This window comes from Pseudophryne corroboree, chromosome 3 (genome assembly GCF_028390025.1).
Source record: "Pseudophryne corroboree isolate aPseCor3 chromosome 3, aPseCor3.hap2, whole genome shotgun sequence".
In the NCBI taxonomy this organism is placed as follows: domain Eukaryota; kingdom Metazoa; phylum Chordata; class Amphibia; order Anura; family Myobatrachidae; genus Pseudophryne; species Pseudophryne corroboree.
Window position 1 is genome coordinate 706,394,885 of NC_086446.1, and position 26,732 is coordinate 706,421,616.

Here is a 26,732-nt window from a genome sequence, read left to right on the forward strand (position 1 = left end):
GCAAGACTGGCAAAGGATCCAAATACATATACTGCAGCATCCAACTCAGGTCCATATTCTTTATACTTTTGGTGGCTGACAAGTCAAATTGTTGCCTCAACAAATAATTTAACAAAAATACATAAAGGGGAAAATTTAACAGGGTGTTAAAATCACACAGTTAGAGATTTTGTGAGAGTTCTCCTGTTGTTTTTTTTAAAAAGTGGTAATCATGTACAGTATATGGCAAAACCAGGTAGATTTTGTCATATAAATGACCGCCACTTCAAAAAAAACAGGAGAACTCTCACAAAATAGCTCACTTTCTGATTCTCACACCCTATTACATTCCCCCCTATGAATGACATGGGATATATAGGGTGACATGTTTTCCTTTGATTTGCACTATACTTAGAAGAGTCAAAACATTTACATGAACAGAAATGAGTGTAGTAATGCACTTGGCTTACTGCATTTCCCAATGTTATGTTTTATCTATTTCCATTGCAGAATTATTCAGATTAGAGATGAGAAGATTCGGATTTACTCGGTTCTTCACGCCAGAATTATCGCCATTTCTTATTTTCTGGATTTTTCTTAATGGCTATCCAAAACACGTGACGCCTGATAGCCAGTAAGGAGATTTGGGTAAATCCGAGTAAAAGCAAACCCACTCATCTCTAGTTCAGACATGTTTGTCTAAATTGCCACCAGAGTGATGTGTTCTCTTCTGGCTATATTCTTCTTAGTAATGTGGACATATGGTGCGACTACACAATGTTCTTAATGATCAAGGCTCAGGTTATTTATTTATTATCAGTTATTTATATAGCTCACACATATTCCGCAGTGCTGTACAGAGAATATTTTGCCCATTCACATCAGTCCCTGCCCCAGTGGATCTTCCAATCTACATTCCCTATCACATGTACACACACACACATTCAAGCTAGGGTTAATTTTTGTTGGGATCCAATTAACCTACCAGTATATTTTGGGATTGTGGGAGGAAACCGGAGTACCCAGAGGAAACCCACGCAAGTACTGGGAGAATATACAAACTCCACACAGTTAGGGCCATGGTGGGAATCGAACCTATTACCTCAGTGCTGTGAGGCAGTAATGCTAACCATTACACCATCCATACTGCATGATATAAATATAACTGGACCTGGAAGTTCTACATTTTAGTTAAACATGTAAAACTTCTAGAAGCTGTTGCAACGTATTTATGACATTTGATTTCAATTTAGTTTAAAACCAAATTAACACCAAAATATTTTTTAAATTTGGCCCTCCTCTACTTTTCGCCCAGCCCAGCTCAAACCCCATCTGGTGATTGGTCTTCCTGCTTACATCATATCTCGTCTCTATATAAAATCGGTTAAAAAAAAAGTGCGTGATTACCCTGACTACTGATTCTGGCATTTCATGTAGTTTTTGTCTGCAACTCAGCCAGGGCCGGCTCCAGGCATGTTCGACTAGAGCGGCCGCGCGGGGCGCCACTCTTACAGGGCGCCGCACGCTGCGGCCGCCATTTTCCTGCCTGGAGCCAGCCTCTGTGTGTCCGACTCCGACTCCCGGCCGCTTGTGTGCGCGCTATGCAGCGCGCTGTGCGGCGCCGGCGTCTGACGTTGGACGCCGGCGCCGCGCAGCGTGCATAGCGCGCACACAGTTTTGTTCCTCCGTCCGCGGCCCGCCCACAGCAGTATTCCCGGCTCTCAGCAGCACCGCAGTGTCAGTGACAGACAGGTAAGTTAAAATCTGTCTGGCACTGTGTGGGGCCGTTTATTTTTCTGGCACTGTGGGGGCATTATTTTTCTGGCACTGTGGGGGCATATCTGCACTGTGGGGGCATTATTTTTCTGGCACTGTGGGGGCATTATTTTTCTGGCACTGTGGGGGCATATCTGCACTGTGGGGGCATTATTTTTCTGGCACTGTGGGGGCATTGTTTTTCTGGCACTGTGGGGGCATATCTGCACTGTGGGGGCATTATTTTTCTGGCACTGTGGGGGCATATCTGCACTGTGGGGGCATTATTTTTCTGGCACTGTGGGGGCATATCTGCACTGTGGGGGCATTATGTTTCTGGCACTGTGGGGGCATTATTTTTCTGGCACTGTGGGGGCATATCTGCACTGTGGGGGCATTATTTTTCTGGCACTGTGGGGGCATTATTTTTCTGGCACTGTGGGGGCATATCTGCACTGTGGGCATTATTTTTCTGGCACTGTGGGGGCATATCTGCACTGTGGGGGCATTATTTTTCTGGCACTGTGGGGGCATATCTGCACTGTGGGGGCATTATTTTTCTGGCACTGTGGGGGCATATCTGCACTGTGGGGGCATTATTTTTCTGGCACTGTGGGGGCATATCTGCACTGTGGGGGCATTATTTTTCTGGCACTGTGGGGGCATATCTGCACTGTGGGGGCATTTATGTTTCTGGCACTGGGGGCATTTATGTATCTGGCACTGTGGGGGCATATCTGCACTGTGGGGGCTTTTATGTTTTGTGGCACGGCGGGCATTTATTTATCTGGCACTGTGGGGGCATTTATGTTTTGTGGCACTGGGGGCATTTATGTATCTGGCACTTATGTATCTGGCACTGTGGGGTCATTGATGCATCTGGCACTGTGGGGGCACTTATGTATCTGGCATTGTGTGGTCATTTATGTATCTGGCATTGTGGGGGCATTTATGTATCTGGCACTGGGGGCATATCTGCACTGTGTGGCCATTTATGTATCTGGCACTGCTGGGGGGCATGTCACGTGTAGCTGGCACTGCTGGGGGGTATGTCACGTGTAGCTGGCATTGCTGGGGGGCATGTCACGTGTAGCTGGCACTGCTGGGGGGCATATCATGTAGTGTATCTACTAGGCGTCTGTGGCTAGGCAGTGTGTCTATCGTGCGCTGCCTGGCGCAAAGTGTCTATCGTGCGCTGCCTGGCGCAAAGTGTCTATCGTGCTCTGCCTGGCGCAAAGTGTCTATCGTGCTCTGCCTGGCGCAAAGTGTCTAACGTGCTCTGCCTGGCGCAAAGTGTATAGGAGGTTCTACCTGGTGCAATGTGTATTAGCTGCACTACTATGTGGTGTAATGCGAATTGCCACTACTCTGTGGTCATGCACCTTCCCCACGAAGCAACGGCCCTAAATTTTTGCTGCGCGCCTTCGGCGCGCACTGTCCCTGCTTCAGCATGTGGGTGAAGGAGCACCAAGCATTACAGTATGTACATCATTTTGCCCTCCTTACTTAAAAATGTGCCCTCCTTGTGATCAGCACCCTGCCCTAAAACGTGAACACTATCATGTGTAGCTGGCACTGCTGGGGGTCTATTGTGTGTAGCTGGCACTGTTGAGGGGCATGTCATGTGTAGCTGGCACTGCTGCGGGGCATGTCATGTGTAGCTGGCACTGCTGCGGGGCATGTCATGTGTAGCTGGCACTGCTGCGGGGCATGTCATGTGTAGCTGGCACTGCTGCGGGGCATGTCATGTGTAGCTGGCACCAGTGTCGGACTGGGGCATGAAGGGCCCACCGGGGAAATGCAGTTATAGGGGCCCATACTTAGGGGTGTGGCCAGTGTACAAAGGGGGTGTGGCCAGCCTCCACGGAGGCTTGAAATACACAATAGTTTAGTGCAGTGTAATGCAATATATCTACCATGTATAATACAAGTGCACATTCTGGAACCTGACCCCTAGAGGAAGGAGTGGGCCCTCATGCAGTGAGGCCTACCGGTGGTTTCCCTGGTACCCCTGTGGGCCAGTCCGACCCTGGCTGGCACTACACTGGAGACATTGTGTGTAAGGAACACTACTGTGGCTGTTCTGCATAAGGCTGCTAATTGTGTGCATAGAGGGGGTGTGAAAAAATATATTTATTTATAGTTTAATAATATGAAGTTACGAGGCCACACCCACTTTCCCAGGAGGCCACGCCCACTTTCCCCGTATCGATGCGCGCCTTCTGCGCGCGCATAGGGGTTGGGGGGCGCTTTTACATTTTCTCGCACAGGGTGCTAGTAGGCCTGGAGCCGGCCCTGAACTCAGCTGGGTAAAAGGGCAAAAGACAGAGGTTCAATTCAAGTGACACTTGTCATGCCTTAGAATTGCTACAGTAGGTGTACAAGGTCACTTCTGTACCTTGTAGCAATGTTAGGAGTGTTTGCTATACAGATGAACCTTACTTTTGTAAGAAAGCTTCTATGTTTTAGCACTAATAATTAAATTGTATGAAGCAGAAAATTTTTAACATTGTACAGTATCATATTATATTCTAATTATCTGATCTGTAGAATATTGCAAACACAAGGAATGATCCAATATCAGAATATATTTGTTATATTTTCTACTTTATTTCTCACTTTATACTGATCAGTTTGGTGTCTCTGTGACAGCATTATTCTCAGTATCTCTTTATTTAATTCAAATGTATCTAATATATAACTCTTATAAAGTGTTAAAGCTTTTAATACTATACCAACTAGTACATTGTCACATTTCATTTAAGAAAAAAAATGTTATCTAGTAGCGGTGCATTTAAAACCTTTAATGAATTAATGAATTAACTAATTAATTTGCTGTATTAATTTTAATCTTCCTGACACTGCAAGACACTGTTGACATAGTTGAATGCTGACATTCAGAATGCTGACACTGGCATAATATTGACATTACCAGAAAGTTGACATTGTGAATGTCGGCAGTCGGCAAGTCGATATAGCAATTTCCCATTTACCTTTAGTGTTAGACTAACCCCTAACCACAACCTAAAGGGCCCTACACATTGGCCAATTGGCCACCAAGGTGCCTGATACAACCAACGGACGACATGGCGGCAGGGAGGTCATGACGGGGAAAGTGACGTTTCTTCACTCCCCCGTCACCCGGCCCCATAGCCCTGCATACTAATATGGACGAGATTGTCCATATTGGCTTGCCGGCATAAACGAGCCGGCACCAACGATGAACGACCACAGGGCCACGCATTTGTTCATCGTTGGTGCCTACACACTGAAAGATATGAACGATATCTCATTCATTAATGAACAAGATCGTTCATATCTTTCAGTGTAATCGGTAAATGTGTAGGGCCCATTACCCTATCCCTAAATCTAAAATCCTCTGCGACATTCTGGCTGATCACATTGACAATCTTAAATTGCAAAAAGAAAAAGTTTTTCAGCACCAGAATGTAAATGATTATTTCAATGGAATGTTGGACTTGATAATTGGAACAATTAAGTCTCCATCTTTTATGATACTGTCCGTATTGGGTGCCACCCACCAATACAGAGATATACTAGATAAAAAGAAGAAAAAAGGAATTGTGTTTAACTGGGTGCACTCCATCCCCGGATTGATTTATTATTAAAATCCACTATATTAATGTTAATTTAAAAACAGGTATAGACACAAATACTCAGTTCAGCAGCCTGTGCGGCTTGTAAATTTTAATATATATTTGTTTTTAACCGATAATAGGTAAGTTTTGAGCGAAGTAGAGATATTTAGAAAAAAGTTGTGAAAGAAATATAAGAATTGTGAATAAAGATTAGAAATGTATACTGAGTGTCACGTCTCTTATTTGGCTATTGTATATGAGTTCCCATACGTATGCTACCAATCAATTGTGAGCACAGAATAAATATACTGTATGTGCTGCTATATATATAGCAATATATGCTATTTACTCCACTAACAGGAGAATAGGTGCCAATTTATAGTATACTATGGCCCTCAGTGGCTCTATAATACATGGAACCTGTAATTTAATATTAATGATAACTAGAGTTTCCTGGGTAGTGACCTCTTAGGTACAGCAACTAGTGAATGTGGTATTTACAAAGGGTTAATGATTAATAATATCCCTGCAGCCATACAGTAATAGTAATGGTGATTTAACATGCAGACTCCCGTGATTATAGCAAGTGTTAATTCGGACCTAATTCAATAATTATAACCCTTTATTTTTACACAATACAGGCTGAGTTATAGGTAGTTTCAATTCACATTCATAGGTGGTATTAGTAACTTTATATCAATGGTTAATAATATATCCTGCGTTGCAGCTCTTGTGTCAAACAGTTGGAGAGTGTGATATCTCATACAGGTTTATAAATGACCTGTGATCATGTGATATTCATATATATAAATTCAAGTCTTTGCGCTGGGGATTTATAATTCCCAGTAGCGAATCACATAGTTGTCATTGCTATGGTACCTTTGTGGTTATTTTATAACAATAATAATATTATTAATAAGTCTCTGCAGCTATTAATGATAGTCATGTTGCATGCAGACTCCTATCTTTTTAGCCAGGCTTTCTTGTTTATGGCTGTACCTAATATTCCACTTATAACACTAGTATCAGATTTCTATTTGTGGCTGTACCTAATATTCCACTTATTACACCAGTATCAGGTTTCTATTGATGGTAAAGCATATTGTTACATTGATGTTTGGTGCATAAAACTTTCAGCGGGTGTCCCTGCTGCATGGGGCCGTTATGATTGAACCTCCTATGCACCGCTCAAGTTTCTTACAGCTACCACTGCTGCTATCTTAATAAAGACCGCAGCGGGATGCATTTACAGTGACAATGGGATAGTATAGTTGTATGTTAGATAGTAGACGTGACACCCTGTCCACCAATGCGCATTTTGCTCCGGTTTCGGGCTTCGTCAGGGCAGTAGTACTACTAGACTACTGCCCTGACGAAGCCCGAAACCGGAGCAAAATGCGCATTGGTGGACAGGGTGTCACGTCTAATATCCAATATACAACTATACTATCCCATTGTCACTGTAAATGCATCCCGCTGCGGTCTTTATTAAGATAGCAGCAGTGGTAGCTGTTAGAAACTTGAGCGGTGCATAGGAGGTTCAATCATAACGGCCCCATGCAGCAGGGACGCCCGCTGAAAGTTTTATGCACCAAACATCAATGTAACAATATGCTTTACCGTCAATAGAAACCTGATACTAGTGTAATAAGTGGAATATTAGGTACAGCCACAAATAGAAATCTAATACTAGTGTTATAAGTGGAATATTAGGTACAGCCATAAACAAGAAAGCCTGGCTAAAAAGATAGGAGTCTGCATGCAACATGACTATCATTAATTAATAGCTGCAGTGACTTAATAATATTATTATTGTTATAAAATAACCACAAAGGTACCATAGCAATGACAACTATGTGGTTCGCTGCTGGGAATTATAAATCCCCAGCGCAAAGACTTGAATTTATATATATGAATATCACATGATCACAGGTCATTTATAAACCTGTATGAGATATCACACTCTCCAACTGTTTGACATAAGAGCTGCAACGCAGGATATATTATTAACCATTGATATAAAGTTACTAATACCACCTATGAATGTGAATTGAAACTACCTATAACTCAGCCTGTATTGTGTAAAAATAAAGGGTTATAATTATTGAATTAGGTCCGAATTAACACTTGCTATAATCACGGGAGTCTGCATGTTAAATCACCATTACTATTACTGTATGGCTGCAGGGATATTATTAATCATTAACCCTTTGTAAATACCACATTCACTAGTTGCTGTACCTAAGAGGTCACTACCCAGGAAACTCTAGTTATCATTGATATTAAATTACAGGTTCCATGTATTATAGAGCCACTGAGGGCCATAGTATACTATAAATTGGCACCTATTCTCCTGTTAGTGGAGCAAATAGCATATATTGCTATATATATATATATATATATATAAAACAGCACATACAGTATATTTATTCTGTGCTCACAATTGATCGGTAGCATACGTATGGGAACTCATATACAATAGCCAAATAAGAGACGTGACACTCAGTATACATTTTTAATCTTTATTCACAATTCTTATATTTCTTTCACAACTTTTTTCTAAATTTCTCTATTTTGCTCAAAACTTACCTATTATCGGTTAAAAACAAATATATATTAAAATTTACAAGCCGCACAGGCTGCTGAACTGAGTATTTGTGTCTATACCTGTTTTTAAATTAAAATTAATAAAGTGGATTTTAATAATAAATCAATCCAGGGGACGGAGTGCACCCAGTTGAACCCAATTCCTTTTTTCTTCTTTTGATCCCACATTGACAATCTTGTTATGTCAGTGTCTACATTGTGAATGAAGACATTTAGTCCATATTCTGGCGTCAACATTCTGAATATCTATACTCTGACAGCATGCTGTGTCAGGTGACTCTGTTATGTTGTGATCCAGGTAGGATATTTTATCTGATTCCTAATCCACCCCCTTCCACCCCAGAAAGGCATCTACAGATGGCTCCTGTTTTATCGCTTCCACCATGTGCTAGCACATGCACATGCACATGCATCATGGTAGCGACTACACATGAGCATGTGCGAATAGTCCCATACGCACAACACATTCCCCATGGATCGCGGGTGCGATTATTCGCACGAGTCCGTGAACGGAGCACACTAGACGCAGCAGGCTGACCACGGGTGCGACTATTCACACCCACAATGAGACTGGACATATCTATAAATAAAATTAAAGTGAAATAAAGGCCTTATATGCAAATATTATCTGTGTTAAATCTGTATTGCTCATTTGTTAACAATTCCAGGTGTAATTCTCTAGGATTAATCATAAAGCTATTTACAGTAAACTTACTTACTGCATCTTAAGTTACAGTACAGGCAAGTGACTGTAGAGCTTTGTCTTGGATAACACATTATAATGTAATTATACCACTGCATTCATCCTTTGCAGCTTGACAACAGGCTTAAACATATCTCTGTAAGTGGAATCTGCTTATTAAAGCTGTGCTGAGTGTGATGTGGTATAAATGGTAACAGTACAGAAGTAGCCAGGGCTGCCATCAGTAATTATTGGGCCCGGAACTAGAAAAATAGGCAGCCCCCCACCCCTGTCCCGTACATCTAGTACCTACCCCTCAACCCAAGCTACCATTCTGTCACATATATCTAGTACCTACCTCTCTACTCAAATTTCTACTCTGCCCCATATATCTAGTACCTACCCCTCTACCCAAATTACTACTCTGCCCAATATATCTAGTACCTACCCCTCTACCCAAATTACTACTCTGCCCCATATATCTAGTACCTTCCCCTCTACCCAAACTACTACTCTGTCCTATATATCTAGTACCTACCACTCATCCCCAGCTACTGTACTACTCTGTCCCATATATCTAACACCTACCCCTCTACCCAAACTACTTCTCTGTCCCCATATATCTAATAGCTACCCCTTTACCCAAACTACTACTCTGTCATGTATATCTAGTACACCCCCCTTTCCTACATTACTGCTCAGTCCTTAATATCTAAACCCCTCCCCTTACCACCCTCTATTCTGCCATTACAAAAGGTGCTGCTGCAGGTATGTGACATAACATGTTAGGGCACCTACGTACAGCACAGCACACAGAGAACATTCACCTGGGATGTTCCTCTTCATGCTTCTGTACCCCCTACTGCACTCAGTCTAGCTGGTTTGGCTCCTCCCATGGTGGCTACATCATGTGCAGGGCCCCTAGTGTTGCAGAGCCCATCACTGCCCATGCCAGGCTCTGAGGACCCAATGGGTTGTGGCGAACTGGCCAACCAAATCAGTCCCAGCGGCCACACTGCACTCTCTATGGGATGGCGGTTGTTCCCCTGTTTGGCCGCTCTGCTAGATCAGGCCGGGAGCTGGTTACAGGCAGCAGCATATAGACTGACAGTGCCGTTGGCACTTTGAATTTGGCATCGACCATGAGCCAATCGGATCTGATGGACCGGCAGTCCATCAGGAGTTTGACTGGCATGTGGCCAGTGCCGAATTTGAAATGCTGTCGGCATTGTCAGTCTCTATGCTGCTGCCATTCGCCAGCGGTAACCAGCTCCAGGCCCCAACATCGATCTACACCATTACCACTCGGGCCTGCTTTCTGTCCAGGACTTGGGGGGGTCATTCAGATCTGATCGCTCGCTAGCAGTTTTTTGCAGCGCTGCAATTAGATACTCATTGCCTACAGGGGAGTGTATTTTAGCTGTGCATGTGTGCAAACGCATATGTAGCCGAGCAGTACAAAAAGATCTTTTGCAGTTTCTGAGTAGCCAAGGACTTACTCAGCCGCTGCGATCACTTCAGCCTGTCCAGGATCGGAATTTATGTCAGACACCTGCCCTGCAAACGATTGGACACGCCTGCGTTTTCCCTACCACTCCCAGAAAACGGTCAGTTGACACCCATATACGCCTTCTTTCTGTCTATCTTCTTGCGATAGGCTGTACGAATGGATTCTTTGTAAAACCCATCACACAGCAACGATCCGCTTTGTACCCGAGTGACGCGCCTGCGCATTGTGGTGCATACGCATGTGCAGTTCTGAGCTGATCGCAACACTGCAAAAAATGCTAGCAAGCGATCAGATCTGAATTACCCCCTAGGACTAACGTCTCGGCAGTCTCCCATCCTGATGGTGGCCCTGGCCCGGTAATGCAGGGGGAATGGTCTAATCACTGAAGTGGGACCACGCCCACTTAAAAAAATAATTTGAATTTATTACTTTGGGATATATTTACTAAAGGACGATGTTAAAAAATTTAAATCAATCAAAATCAATGTTGTACTTCCAGATCTAAAACAAACATTTACTAACATTTAAAAATGAATATCAAAAATCATCTTTTAGTAATACCCCTTTTCCACCTGAGTACCGAGTCCGATCCAGGATGTTTAACCCGGCTACAACCCATGTCAGCCCTGCCGTTTCCACTGCATTTTGACATGGGTTATTCCCAGGTCGGATCTGTTTCCACTAAACCTGGGTAAGCTCTGTAAAAGCTATTGATGTCACTTACTTGAGTCTGAAAACACAGGTAATGACCATTTCCACTGCACAATTTCCCGGGTCATTACTGTGTTACCGTGTTCAATCCAGGTAGCTACTTGGGTAGGATTCCAGGGTCACTCAACCTGTGTTGAGCCATTTCCACTTAACTAAAAAACCTGTGTTGATGCGCTCCCCCGTGTTAAAACACAGTATAAATGTATGTTTCAGCCCCTGAAGCTCAACATTGATTGAGATCGATTTTCATCAATTTGAAATCGATGAAAATTGACCTTCAGTAAATAACTCCCTTTATCTCTCTCCACTGTATTTCTCTCCAAGCTTTGATAAATCTCTCCTTCTAATTCATGTAGTGTAATCTGTTTGATGATCAGTTGTCACTGGTTGTTACTGATACAGGACCTCATTCAGTAAGTATTACAAAATCTGCAAATCGCAATCGGGCCGATTATCAATCTACTGCACGAGTAAAAATAGCGACAGATAATTCATACACATTGTGATCGCAATGCAGCTGCTGTTTGAGTGACAGAAAGCCAGTGTTTCTGGGCGGAAGCCTGCCATTTTCTGGGCGTGTTTGAAAAACGCAGGCGTGCCTAGGTGTTTTTAAGGAGGGCCTCTGACGTCAGCAATGACCACTTCCAGCCTCTTGTGTTGCAAGAATTGTGGACGACCTTGCCTTGTGCAAATAGGAAAAATCTTTGATGTTCCAGTAGTTGCGTATGGTTCTGCGAACAGCTGCATAAAGCGATGCATTTGCAATATCTACGATGGGCATATGTTCTCAATTTGTGGATGGCAACTATTTGATCGCAGCAACTACTACTTAGCAGAATTTGCAATCCTTACTGAATAGGGTCCACTGTACAGTATTTCCCCATTTCAAAAAAAGTCTATTTCAGGTTTATGTACTTTCTGACTGCTATATTCTGCCTTATTCCCATGTTAGGAAAAAAACTGTGTTCCCTAATGCACACCGAGTGAATAATATTTCTACATAATAAGGTCGGCACACCCTAACACTTTATTAACACTTATTATTTTTCCTATCACTTTGTATACATTATTTTAATCACACCACTTACATAGCACTTCTGTGCTTCTTATTAATAGAGATGAGCGCCGGAAATTTTTCGGGTTTTGTGTTTTGGTTTTGGGTTCGGTTCCGCGGCCGTGTTTTGGGTTCGACCGCGTTTTGGCAAAACCTCACCGAATTTTTTTTGTCGGATTCGGGTGTGTTTTGGATTCGGGTGTTTTTTTAAAAAAACCCTAAAAAACAGCTTAAATCATAGAATTTGGGGGTAATTTTGATCCCAAAGTATTATTAACCTCAAAAAACATAATTTACACTCATTTTCAGCCTATTCTGAACACATCACACCTCACAATATTATTTTTAGTCCTAAAATTTGCACCGAGGTCGCTGTGTGAGTAAGATAAGCGACCCTAGTGGCCGACACAAACACCGGGCCCATCTAGGAGTGGCACTGCAGTGTCACGCAGGATGGCCCTTCCAAAAAACCCTCCCCAAACAGCACATGACGCAAAGAAAAAAAGAGGCGCAATGAGGTAGCTGACTGTGTGAGTAAGATTAGCGACCCTAGTGGCCGACACAAACACCGGGCACATCTAGGAGTGGCACTGCAGTGGCACGCAGGATGTCCCTTCCAAAAAACCCTCCCCAAACAGCACATGACGCAAAGAAAAAAAGAGGCGCAATGAGGTAGCTGTGTGAGTAAGATTAGCGACCCTAGTGGCCGACACAAACACCGGGCCCATCTAGGAGTGGCACTGCAGTGTCACGCAGGATGTCCCTTCCAAAAAACCCTCCCCAATCAGCACATGATGCAAAGAAAAAGAAAAGAAAAAAGAGGTGCAAGATGGAATTATCCTTGGGCCCTCCCACCCACCCTTATGTTGTATAAACAAAACAGGACATGCACACTTTAACCAACCCATCATTTCAGTGACAGGGTCTGCCACACGACTGTGACTGATATGACGGGTTGGTTTGGACCCCCCCCAAAAAAGAAGCAATTAATCTCTCCTTGCACAAACTGGCTCTACAGAGGCAAGATGTCCACCTCATCTTCACCCTCCGATATATCACCGTGTACATCCCCCTCCTCACAGATTATCAATTCGTCCCCACTGGAATCCACCATCTCAGCTCCCTGTGTACTTTGTGGAGGCAATTGCTGCTGGTCAATGTCTCCGCGGAGGAATTGATTATAATTCATTTTAATGAACATCATCTTCTCCACATTTTCTGGATGTAACCTCGTACGCCGATTGCTGACAAGGTGAGCGGCGGCACTAAACACTCTTTCGGAGTACACACTTGTGGGAGGGCAACTTAGGTAGAATAAAGCCAGTTTGTGCAAGGGCCTCCAAATTGCCTCTTTTTCCTGCCAGTATAAGTACGGACTGTGTGACGTGCCTACTTGGATGCGGTCACTCATATAATCCTCCACCATTCTATCAATGTTGAGAGAATCATATGCAGTGACAGTAGACGACATGTCCGTAATCGTTGTCAGGTCCTTCAGTCCGGACCAGATGTCAGCATCAGCAGTCGCTCCAGACTGCCCTGCATCACCGCCAGCGGGTGGGCTCGGAATTCTGAGCCTTTTCCTCGCACCCCCAGTTGCGGGAGAATGTGAAGGAGGAGATGTTGACAGGTCGCGTTCCGCTTGACTTGACAATTTTGTCACCAGCAGGTCTTTCAACCCCAGCAGACCTGTGTCTGCCGGAAAGAGAGATCCAAGGTAGGCTTTAAATCTAGGATCGAGCACGGTGGCCAAAATGTAGTGCTCTGATTTCAACAGATTGACCACCCGTGAATCCTTGTTAAGCGAATTAAGGGCTGCATCCACAAGTCCCACATGCCTAGCGGAATCGCTCCGTGTTAGCTCCTCCTTCAATGCCTCCAGCTTCTTCTGCAAAAGCCTGATGAGGGGAATGACCTGACTCAGGCTGGCAGTGTCTGAACTGACTTCACGTGTGGCAAGTTCAAAAGGTTGCAGAACCTTGCACAACGTTGAAATCATTCTCCACTGCGCTTGAGACAGGTGCATTCCACCTACTATATCGTGCTCAATTGTATAGGCTTGAATGGCCTTTTGCTGCTCCTCCAACCTCTGAAGCATATAGAGGGTTGAATTCCACCTCGTTACCACTTCTTGCTTCAGATGATGGCAGGGCAGGTTCAGTAGTTTTTGGTGGTGCTCCAGTTTTCTGTACGTGGTGCCTGTACGCCGAAAGTGTCCCGCAATTCTTCTGGCCACCGACAGCATCTCTTGCACGCCCCTGTCGTTTTTTAAAAAATTCTGCACCACCAAATTCAAGGTATGTGCAAAACATGGGACGTGCTGGAATTGGCCCAGATTTAATGCACACACAATATTGCTGGCGTTGTCCGATGCCACAAATCCACAGGAGAGTCCAATTGGGGTAAGCCATTCCGCGATGATCTTCCTCAGTTGCCGTAAGAGGTTTTCAGCTGTGTGCGTATTCTGGAAAGCGGTGATACAAAGCGTAGCCTGCCTAGGAAAGAGTTGGCGTTTGCGAGATGCTGCTACTGGTGCCGCCGCTGCTGTTCTTGCGGCGGGAGTCCATACATCTACCCAGTGGGCTGTCACAGTCATATAGTCCTGACCCTGCCCTGCTCCACTTGTCCACATGTCCGTGGTTAAGTGAACATTGGGTACAGCTGCATTTTTTAGGACACTGGTGACTCTTTTTCTGAGGTCTGTGTACATTTTCGGTATCGCCTGCCTAGAGAAATGGAACCTAGATGGTATTTGGTACCGGGGACACAGTACCTCCAACAAGTCTCTAGTTGGCTCTGCAGTAATGATGGATACCGGAACCACGTTTCTCACCACCCAGGATGCCAAGGCCTCAGTTATCCGCTTTGCAGTAGGATGACTGCTGTGATATTTCATCTTCCTCGCAAAGGACTGTTGAACAGTCAATTGCTTACTGGAAGTAGTACAAGTGGGCTTACGACTTCCCCTCTGGGATGACCATCGACTCCCAGCGGCAACAACAGCAGCGCCAGCAGCAGTAGGCGTTACACGCAAGGATGCATCGGAGGAATCCCAGGCAGGAGAGGACTCGTCAGACTTGCCAGTGACATGGCCTGCAGGACTATTGGCATTCCTGGGGAAGGAGGAAATTGACACTGAGGGAGTTGGTGGGGTGGTTTGCGTGAGCTTGGTTACAAGAGGAAGGGATTTACTGGTCAGTGGACTGCTTCCGCTGTCACCCAAAGTTTTTGAACTTGTCACTGACTTATTATGAATGCGCTGCAGGTGACGTATAAGGGAGGATGTTCCGAGGTGGTTAACGTCCTTACCCCTACTTATTACAGCTTGACAAAGGGAACACACGGCTTGACACCTGTTGTCCGCATTTCTGGTGAAATACCTCCACACCGAAGAGCTGATTTTTTTGGTATTTTCACCTGGCATGTCAACGGCCATATTCCTCCCACGGACAACAGGTGTCTCCCCGGGTGCCTGACTTAAACAAACCACCTCACCATCAGAATCCTCCTGGTCAATTTCCTCCCCAGCGCCAGCAACACCCATATCCTCCTCATCCTGGTGTACTTCAACACTGACATCTTCAATCTGACTATCAGGAACTGGACTGCGGGTGCTCCTTCCAGCACTTGCAGGGGGCGTGCAAATGGTGGAAGGCGCATGCTCTTCACGTCCAGTGTTGGGAAGGTCAGGCATCGCAACCGACACAATTGGACTCTCCTTGTGGATTTGGGATTTCAAAGAACGCACAGTTCTTTGCGGTGCTTTTGCCAGCTTGAGTCTTTTCAGTTTTCTAGCGAGAGGCTGAGTGCTTCCATCCTCATGTGAAGCTGAACCACTAGCCATGAACATAGGCCAGGGCCTCAGCCGTTCCTTGCCACTCCGTGTGGTAAATGGCATATTGGCAAGTTTACGCTTCTCCTCCGACAATTTTATTTTAGGTTTTGGAGTCCTTTTTTTTCTGATATTTGGTGTTTTGGATTTGACATGCTCTGTACTATGACATTGGGCATCGGCCTTGGCAGACGACGTTGCTGGCATTTCATCGTCTCGGCCATGACTAGTGGCAGCAGCTTCAGCACGAGGTGGAAGTGGATCTTGATCTTTCCCTAATTTTGGAACCTCAACTTTTTTGTTCTCCATATTTTATAGGCAGAACTAAAAGGCACCTCAGGTAAACAATGGAGATGGATGGATTGGATACTAGTATACAATTATGGACGGACTGCCACGGTTAGGTGGTATAAAAAAACCACGGTTAGGTGGTATATATTATAATAATAATACAATTATGGATGGACGGACTGCCTGCCGACTGCCGACACAGAGGTAGCCACAGCCGTGAACTACCGCACTGTACACTGGTTGATAAAGAGATAGTAGTATACTCGTAACAACTAGTATGACACTATGACGACGGTATAAAGAATGAAAAAAAAACCACGGTTAGGTGGTATATATTATAATAATAATACAATTATGGATGGACGGACTGCCTGCCGACTGCCGACACAGAGGTAGCCACAGCCGTGAACTACCGCACTGTACACTGGTTGATAAAGAGATAGTAGTATACTCGTAACAACTAGTATGACACTATGACGACGGTATAAAGAATGAAAAAAAAACCACGGTTAGGTGGTATATATTATAATAATAATACAATTATGGATGGACGGACTGCCTGCCGACTGCCGACACAGAGGTAGCCACAGCCGTGAACTACCGCACTGTACACTGGTTGATAAAGAGATAGTAGTATACTCGTAACAACTAGTATGACACTATGACGACGGTATAAAGAATGAAAAAAAAACCACGGTTAGGTGGTATATATTATAATAATAATACAATTATGGATGGACGGACTGCCTGCCGACTGCCGACACAGAGGTAGCCACAGCCGTGAACTACCGCACTGTACACTGGTTGATAAAGAGATAGTAGTATACTCGTAACAACTAGTATGACACTATGACGACGGTATAAAGAATGAAAAAAAAACCACGGTTAGGTGGTATATATTATAATAATAATACAATTATGGATGGACGGACTGCCTGCCGACTGCCGACACAGAGGTAGCCACAGCCGTGAACTACCGCACTGTACACTGGTTGATAAAGAGATAGTAGTATACTCGTAACAACTAGTATGACACTATGACGACGGTATAAAGAATGAAAAAAAAACCACGGTTAGGTGGTATATATTATAATAATAATACAATTATGGATGGACGGACTGCCTGCCGACTGCCGACACAGAGGTAGCCACAGCCGTGAACTACCGCACTGTACACTGGTTGATAAAGAGATAGTAGTATACTCGTAACAATTAGGATGACACTATGACGGTATAAAGAATGAAAAAAAAACCACGGTTAGGTGGTAGGTATATAATAATAAATAATACAATTCTGGTCGGACGGACTGCCTGCCGTGTGCCGACACAGAGGTAGCCACAGCCGTGAACTACCGCACTGTACACTGGTTGATAAAGAGATAGTAGTATACTCGTAACAACTAGTATGACACTATGACGGTATAAAGAATGAAAAAAAAACCACGGTTAGGTGGTATATATTATAATAATAATACAATTATGGATGGACGGACTGCCTGCCGACTGCCGACACAGAGGTAGCCACAGCCGTGAACTACCGCACTGTACACTGGTTGATAAAGAGATAGTAGTATACTCGTAACAATTAGGATGACACTATGACGGTATAAAGAATGAAAAAAAAAACACGGTTAGGTGGTAGGTATATAATAATAAATAATACAATTCTGGTCGGACGGACTGCCTGCCGTGTGCCGACACAGAGGTAGCCACAGCCGTGAACTACCGCACTGTACACTGGTTGATAAAGAGATAGTAGTATACTCGTAACAATTAGGATGACACTATGACGGTATAAAGAATGAAAAAAAAACCACGGTTAGGTGGTAGGTATATAATAATAAATAATACAATTCTGGTCGGACGGACTGCCTGCCGTGTGCCGACACAGAGGTAGCCACAGCCGTGAACTACCGCACTGTACACTGGTTGATAAAGAGATAGTAGTATACTCGTAACAATTAGGATGACACTATGACGGTATAAAGAATGAAAAAAAAACCACGGTTAGGTGGTAGGTATATAATAATAAATAATACAATTCTGGTCGGACGGACTGCCTGCCGTGTGCCGACACAGAGGTAGCCACAGCCGTGAACTACCGCACTGTACTGTGTCTGCTGCTAATATAGACTGGTTGATATTTAAAGAGATATTAGTAGTATACAACAATACTATACTGGTGGTCAGGCACTGGTCACCACTCCTGCAGCAAAAGTGTGCACTGTTAATTAATATAATTGTACTCCTGGCTCCTGCTAACAACCTGCAGTGCTCCCCAGTCTCCCCCACAATTAATTATAAGCTTTTAATTTATACATTGATGACTGTGCAGCACACTGGGCTGAGCTGAGTGCACACAGACTGAGTCACACTGTGTGACTGACTGTGCTGTGTATCGTTTTTTTTTTCAGGCAGAGAACGGATATAGCAGAGAGAAGTGAACGGATATATTATATTAAATAAAAGTTAACTAGCAACTGCACTGGTCACTGACTGTGGTAAACTAACTCTGTCTGCGACTCTGCACAATCTCTCTCTATCTAATCTATCTATCTCTATTCTAATGGAGAGGACGCCAGACACGTCCTCTCCCTATCAATCTCAATGCACGAGTGAAAATGGCGGCGACGCGCGGCTCCTTATATAGAATCCGAGTCTCGCGATAGAATCCGAGCCTCGCGAGAATCCGACAGCGTCATGATGACGTTCGGGCGCGCTCGGGTTAACCGAGCAAGGCGGGAAGATCCGAGTCGCTCGGACCCGTGGAAAAAAAAGTGAAGTTCGTGCGGGTTCGGATTCAAAGAAACCGAACCCGCTCATCTCTACTTATTAACCCTTATTAATTCTCACCTGTGTGCTGACCTGGGGTGGCCGACCTGTGCCGACATCGTGGGGTCCTGCACCCCCGGCCCATACCTAGTATTAGGGACCCCCAGTGACGGAGAAGCCTTGTCGATCGGCCTGGGGGCTTAACCCTATATCTGCAGATATACGCAACTAAGATCTCCGTATTATCTGACTATTATTATGTAGAAATATTATTCACTCGGTGTGCATTAGGGAACACAGTTTTTTTTCCTACACAGAATTACCCCTCCCCTTTTAGCACCTGAGTGACATTACAATCTGATTGAGCAGCTTTCCACTTTGTGTATTATTCCCATGTTACCAAGTTGTTATTTGCAATTTAATGGGATGCAAAAAATATAAATCTCACCGTTTTTGGTGCAGGATGGAAATCCGCGTCCACAGATATCACCCGAAACCTCACTAAAATCATCAAATAATTAATATCAGGTAAAGTGTCTATACTTACAGTATTTTAGTCAAGAAAATAATCATGTAAATGAACACAATTCTTCATCCATAACACATTAAGGGTTGTACAATACAATTTTAATCCAGAACAGTTTTTGGTACTTTTCTAGTGGTAGTACAGTAACTGAGATACTGTATATGAATGTGGCACATTACCTGCAATTGTCTATACAGCAGTGAGGTGCAGTGAGGTCAATGGCTGGGGAGGCACTGGCTAGAATCAGAGCCTGAGTTACACACACACACACACACACACATACAGTATATAATTTGGTGGTGAGTTTTGAGTAATAGAAAGATAAGAAAAATTTATAAAAAAGATATAATAAGTTAAAAATATCTTCATTAAATTATTCTAATAATTTTTACAGGGAAAACTATGGAGTTTATGGGAGTATGACAGGTGAAGTTCTGCCTCTCCTGCTACCCTGACTGCACGTCACGGCTATACAACAATACAAAAGCAACATAGTGATGAAGAGGAAAGGATGCACCTGTTTTTACTAGTAAAAGGCCTCGGGAGATGGCTTACAAGAGATATAAGACATTTGCACACAGCAAAAGAAACAAAGTACCTGTGTCAGCAAATGAGCACTGAGGTCACACTGACATCTACAGTATGGTGGTAACTCTGATTAGTAGAATTGAAAGTCAGAGTTAGAGATGCTCTTTGGTACAATATTGGTCTTTTATTTCAAGGCCAAATACTACAATAAAGGACAATGAGTTCCAAAATCTCAAAATATAGTTAAGTACATTGTTTGTCTATTTCATTTCCCAACTGTTTAATATTAGCTGCTGTGTGATTCCATGCTGTTTAGTCCTACCTGTATCACCCGGCTTGTATGTGGCTTTATCAGTCTGGATGTAACACGCATCATGTCCTTTGATTATTACAATCGTCTTGGTCTCATTGACATTAAGGTGTTCCCCATGCACAACTGCGTGGAGAGACCAGACCGAGAAGTCTTCTGCTGCTGCAGGAACCTGGTGAGAAGTAAGGGATCATTCTAAGTCATCACTGTTTGGACAATTGGGGCTTTTTGCATGTCTGGGAGATCTGAATAGTTTGGATTTTAAGTAATGTAGCTCACTTTACTGACTACTGAGTTGTGTATACTTTAAATTAAGTATAGTTATTTGTAATGTACTAAAGTATTATTCATTTTTGTGGATTAATAGTTTAACATCCTCCTTACCCACTTACAGTGGTGGGCTGGGCAGGAGGGTAGAGTACCACTAGGAGGAAGTGGTTCTTGATCTTTCCCTATTTTATCCTCCAAAGTTTTGTTCTCGATTATTTTTCTGGAGTTATATAACACAATATGTGGCACAGGAATGACTGATGGCTGATGCACAGAACACTACCACTGGTCTGATGCAGCACAACACAGCACACTGTAAGGGACTTCTTGTTATTATAATTTATTATTATACGGCAGCAGTGGACATATGGCTGCAGAGTATACCACTGTGACTGCCTGGTCACTGGAATGACTGATGGCTGGTGCACAGGACACTACCACTGGTCTGATGCAGGACAACACAGCAACACTGTAAGGGACTTGTTGTTGTTATTATTATTATTATTATTATTATTATTATACGGCAGCAGTGGACATATGGCTGCAGAGTATACCACTGTGACTGCCTGGTCACTGGAATGACTGATGGCTGATGTACAGGACACTACCACTGGACTGATGCAGCACAATACACCACCACTGAACTGATGCAGCACAACTCAGCAGCAATGGACATATGGCGGCAAGAGGACACAACCACTGTGACTGTCTGGTCACTGGAATCACTGATGGCTGATGTACAGGACACTACCAGTGGACTGATGCAGCACAATACACCACCACTGATGCAGCACAACACAGCAGCAATGGACATATGGCAGCAAGAGGACACAACCACTGTGACTGGACAAATACAGCACAAGACACGGACACTGAGAGAATGGAGACACGTTCTTTTTGTACATTCTCCAATGCCGGAGCGAAAATGGCGGCGACGCGCAGCTCCTTATATGGAATCAAAACCCCACGAGATTCCGACAGTGGGATTATGACGTTTTGCCTCGTTCTGGTTTCCGAGTCAGGCAGGACAACCCAAGCCTGGCTTGGAACCGGACTCGAATGGTGCAGTTTGGTAGGGTTCGGTTCTCTGAGAACAAAACCCGCTCATCTCTAGTAAAATGTTGACATTCTGCATGGACTGGAGGGATAGGCTGCAACAGTGAAAGGACAGGGTTAGGTACAGGCTGATTTGCTCTGTGATCACATGGCAGCCACACACTTGCCACCCAGAAATGCCCATTTTATGAAAGACAGATCCATCAATAGATGGATCGAGCTGTTCACTCTTTTGGGGGGGGGATATGAGGGGGTATTCAATTGTTTGAAAAGTTAGTTGGATGTCTGTTTTTTTCTTTCTAATAGAAAGGAAAAAACTGACACTCAACCGACTTTTCAAACAATTGAATATCCCGTTTGTATCACTGCCCACATTTGTATGATGGGTATGCTGTTATCAGATATCTGCGAGATCCTTCCACATCTGACTCTGAATCTGGACCATATACTGTACAGTACATTTTTGTATGCATTATTTTTAAAATATTTTTCTTTCTAGTGCATCGATAGCGCACCGAGTCATTTTAGTAATATACCACAAGTTTCACATATATCCTCTGTAGGAACAAATAGTGTCCCTTTTTATTCAATATAATAAGTGTAAGAGAAATAGCAACAGTGCAATAGCAAATTATAGTACATCAGGTATAAATAAGGGGATGAAAAGAAAGGGGATGATGGAGAATGTCAGGGGTACAGAGGCTTTGAGCAGAAACAGGGGACAGTGACAGTTGTGAATGTTATTAGTTCAAAAACATAAGGGGATTTAATGAAGGCAATCACAATGTGTTGTTCAATTTGAAAATTATTATGTATTATTTATTTTAAAGGTACAATATTAATTGTTAATTGGTTTTAAAATATATATATACATATTTATGATGGGTAACAATTACTATTTTATGGCTCTATAAATGGTGTCTACATCATAAAATAATAAATGTGACCCTTCAAACCCCCCCCATGTAAGAAATAATCGTAATTGTCTCTTTTATTTAATTAATTCATACTATTGCTCCCTTAATCGAAATATATATATATTTGTGTACCCAATTGAATTAAAAGAATATTATTACCTCTATTGGAGTATTTTAAATGTTATTCACTCCTTGAAAGATACATACAGTAATTGACTTAATTAAAAGTGTATTGGAAGTCCTCTCTGCTTGATTGCCAAACAATTGCACCAGCTTTGCAGCAGTATTTCGGTGGGTTTTACAGCGGTTTGGAGCAAAATACTGGTTGTTTGACCAAATTGCTGGCGGATTTGTCATGTTAAATCCCCCGCACAACACCAGCAGATTTAAAATGACCATCCAATCTGAAGATTAGTAAATTTAACGGTATAAAGGGTAAAAATCGTCATCGATGGACGACATGTTGAAAATGCCGCCAAGCCCATCCTTAAGTAAATCTACACCCAGGTCTTCTTGAAGCTATCATGGGTATTATGGGTGTTTGCTGAGATTTTTTCTGTATCATATATAGACTGTATAACCTGCAGCAGTATATCTGGGAGAGTTAGGCATCTTCCATTTGGAAGCTACTGTAGCTGGCACTTAGTTGAGTATCGTTTCCCTTTTTTATTACTAATATCTCCTGCGTTCCTGTGTGCTTATTTGCATTACTCAGTCATAATGTTCATGATAAGTTAAGAATTTCACAATAACATTCTGGAGGAATTTTAGTTGACAAACACATTAAATGCTAGAAATGTGCTCTCACCTGGAAGGGGAAACAGTGAGAGTAATCCGGGGTGTCTACTTTGTGCTCAGCAATGACATGAGTGTGTTCATCTTTATGCAGGTCCAGTTTGAAGTCAACCGGCCCATCCAGACCAAGGAAGGTCACACAGACTTTCTGGGTGGATCCCTCCACTGAATGTGAAGGAGCTGTGATCACATAGTGCCTACATGAGCGCAATACACAGAAAGAACAAGGAAAATAATGAGACACTGCAGACAACAATGAAATGGGGAACACAGCTAAAGCAATTTATGAAGATAAAAAAAAAAAAATCCAAAAATACATGGGTGTGGTTTCACGGGGAAAGGGTGTGGCTTCCTGGGAAGGGGCTTGCAACATCCTCCCCCCCGTGGCCACATTAAAGAGCAACGTCCCGGTCAAACGACCCCCACAACCACACAGCTAAGGGGATACCCACAGGCAACCACCCCAACACAGCCCACCCTTCCCAGGGAAAACAATCCCCGCCACCCTATGGCCACATCACTACCCCTCCAAAGCTGCATAGACCCTCTTATCAGACAGCAGCCAGAGTTTGGAGACAGTCAGGCTAGGAGAGACAGTCACAACAGCCTGGTGCAGGGGGGAACTGCACAGCAGTGTGTCTGCGGAGGGCTGGATTGCTTGGGGATACCTCCTTAATTGTGTGGCCGCGGGACTGGTTTGCCTGGGGGGTGGGGACAAGCTGCCCAGTAATGTGGCAGGATGATTTTGCCTAGTAAATTATTGCTGCTTTAAAAATACGACCATTCTCTGCTGACATCCCGCACCCCAGCAAACTCGGACCCTATTACATATACCCCCATATGATGCACTGCTCTATAACACTCACATTTATATATTGTAATTCAGCTTTAGATGCCATATGCAAGTACCTTATTTTTCTGATTGCCTGTTAATATCCTGTTATGCACAGCTGACAATCAAGCTGGCACTATGGGGAAGATTTATCAAACTTGGAGAGAGATAAAGTGGAAAGAGATAAAGTACCAACCAATCAGCTCCTTTCATTTTATAGGCAGTGTATAAAAAATGTCAGTTCAGGTCTGATTGGCTGGTACTTTAGCTCTCTCCACTTTATCTCTCTCCAAGCTGTAATAAATCTCCCCCTATGTGCGCAATACCAGTGTTATTTACCCTCTCTTAAGGTTCTTGTAATAAGGAGGACACATCTGAGCACAAGGGGGCTTATTAAGATATGGATGGAGTAGCTTTATCTGTTGCTCTAATGTGGTAATGTAGCAAGAGGCATCATGCCTCCTGCTACATTACTGATCTGTACTGTGTCCTGGGATGCAGTGTTGGATCTTCCTCGGCACCATCGGCCATGGCGTGACTCATGGATTTCAGAAAGTCAACCCTCATAATACCTACCAAGAGACAAGGAAATCTCCATCCCTTGATGGAGCTCCTGACCTCCCCCTCCCCCTAAATGGCAGCAATATCCTTCCATTTGTAGAAACAGAAGCCATCAACCCCCCCACCCCGCTCCCAAGTTGCATCAGACCGTCAGTCACTGACAGTGTAATGCCAGAATGCTCCCGACGTTGCAGAACCCATTCTCGCATGCGCAAAGCAACTCCAACCACATCTGAATTACCCCCAAAGTAACAACTAAGAATTTTACATTGTCTGTTACTAATACCCCTTTCTGACATACTGTACATCAAAACCCAGTACCAGATTATGTTTGAAAGGGTCTACCCGGGTTGAGAGTTCCGGGTCCTGTTAACATTCAGTCGACCAGAGTTATTCCCAAATTAGCAACCCCGGTCAGTGCCACGGCTCCTGTCTGAAAGGTATGACATGGGTCTTGGGGTCCTGGGTCATGTCTAAAAGAAGCTGATTGGCGGGGAACAATAGCATTTGGAGATGACATCATCTTCAAGCACCCACTGTAAGCCGGAAGACCCAGATCCCTGGTAGACCCGTGCCCGCTGTGAAGGGGGACGACCTGGGAATAACCCGGGTCATCACCCATGTATGAACTGGGATTTTGTCAGAAAGCCCCGGCTTCAGCCCATGCTCAGTGTCCCAGGACCGAGCCAGGTTGAAGCCTGGGTTTTACAGTATGTCAGAAAGGGGTATAACTATAACAGACAATTCCATTTATCAGTATTGTTTTAAACTCAGTTACCTAAGCAGCTGTAAATGGAAATACTCCATAGTTCTTATTATGAACATTTATAGAGCAAGAATTATACTCTGATTGATAGTTCATTAATTAGAAGATAAACTGTTATAAGTGAATATAATGAACAACATTGATCTTTACTACTATTCTTCTAGAATTAATGTTTATTATAGCGTTACAATTATTTAAACTCTCAAGTAAAGTAGCCATACTGAGGGACCCTTATTTAACACATTTATATTGGTCACAGAACAATATAAGTTATTCTGTACAGTGTCAATTACATGAATAGAGAGTAAAAAACAATAGTACCAGTGGCGCATGCAGGGGGGGGTTTGAGTACCAAACCGCCACCCCCGATGTGCTCAGAAACTACTGTGCTGCTGGCTAGAGAGGAGGGGGCCCAGAGGGAGACTGCACACGAGCCCCCTCCTCTCTTAATACACCCCCGTGGCTCAAAGCACACAAATTTTGTTTAATGCACCTAGTTATTACAAATATGGTCTAACAGGCTAAGGGGGTCATCCCGAGTTGATCGTAGCTGTGCTAAATTTAGCACAGCTACGATCATGAACTCAGACATGCGGGGGTACGCCCAGCACAGGGCTATTTTGCCCCGCATGTCAGTGCCGCCCCCCCCCGCCCCCGCAGAAGTGCACTTTAAGAGTAGCTCCCGGCCAGCGCAGCTTTAGCATGCTGGCGAGGAGCTACTCATCGCTCCCTGGCCCGCAGCGGCTGCGTGTGACGTCACGCAGCCGCTGTGGGCCACTCCCTGCACAGTCCGGTCACGCCTGCGTTGGCCGGACCGCGCCCACGAAACGGCGGCCAAACACCGCCGTTTCGCCCCGTCCCGCCGGTGCACTGTGGCGCCTGCGCATGCGCGGTTCTGACCCGATCGCTACGCTGCGAAAAACTGCAGCGTGCGATCGGATCAGAATGACTCCCTATACGTATAAGCAGGAGCTGTTTAAGAGAGGAAGAGGCCGGTGTGCAGCCTCCTCTGTTCGGGCCCCCTCCTCTCAGCTGGAAATGCTGGAGAATCTGAGCACTAGAGGTCTCAGACTCTACTGCGCATGCGCAGAACACCGGGAAAATGGTGCAGCGCCCATTTTCCAAGTGATATCTCTACTGCGCATGTGCAGGACACTGTGAAAATGTCTGCTGTGCCATTTTCACGGTGATTACACAGTGCTGCTGACATCGGCGCAGGATTCCGGAGAGGCAAGTGTTAAAAAATGTGCGCAGCGTGTGTGGTGGGGGCCTCCTCTAAACTCAGGGGCCCATGTGCACCACACACACTGCACCCATTAAAGATACGCCAGTGTGTATAAGGTATATATACATGAAACCTAAATGTATTCTGTGTGTAG

The 26,732-nt window shown here is 44.1% G+C and overlaps 1 protein-coding gene across 1 annotated transcript in view; it reads right to left on the reverse strand.

The window, feature by feature from the left end:
- Positions 1–26,732, reverse strand: part of LOC135056654 (alpha-2-macroglobulin-like) — a 222,886-nt gene that overhangs the window by 195,923 nt on the left and 231 nt on the right. Inside the window, exons 2-4 of the mRNA XM_063962100.1 lie at positions 23,208–23,391; positions 20,169–20,328; positions 19,241–19,293 (exon numbers count right to left, since the gene is read on the reverse strand). Coding sequence (XP_063818170.1) covers positions 19,241–19,293; positions 20,169–20,328; positions 23,208–23,391 — 397 coding nt within the window. The remainder of the gene's footprint in view (positions 1–19,240; positions 19,294–20,168; positions 20,329–23,207; positions 23,392–26,732) is intronic.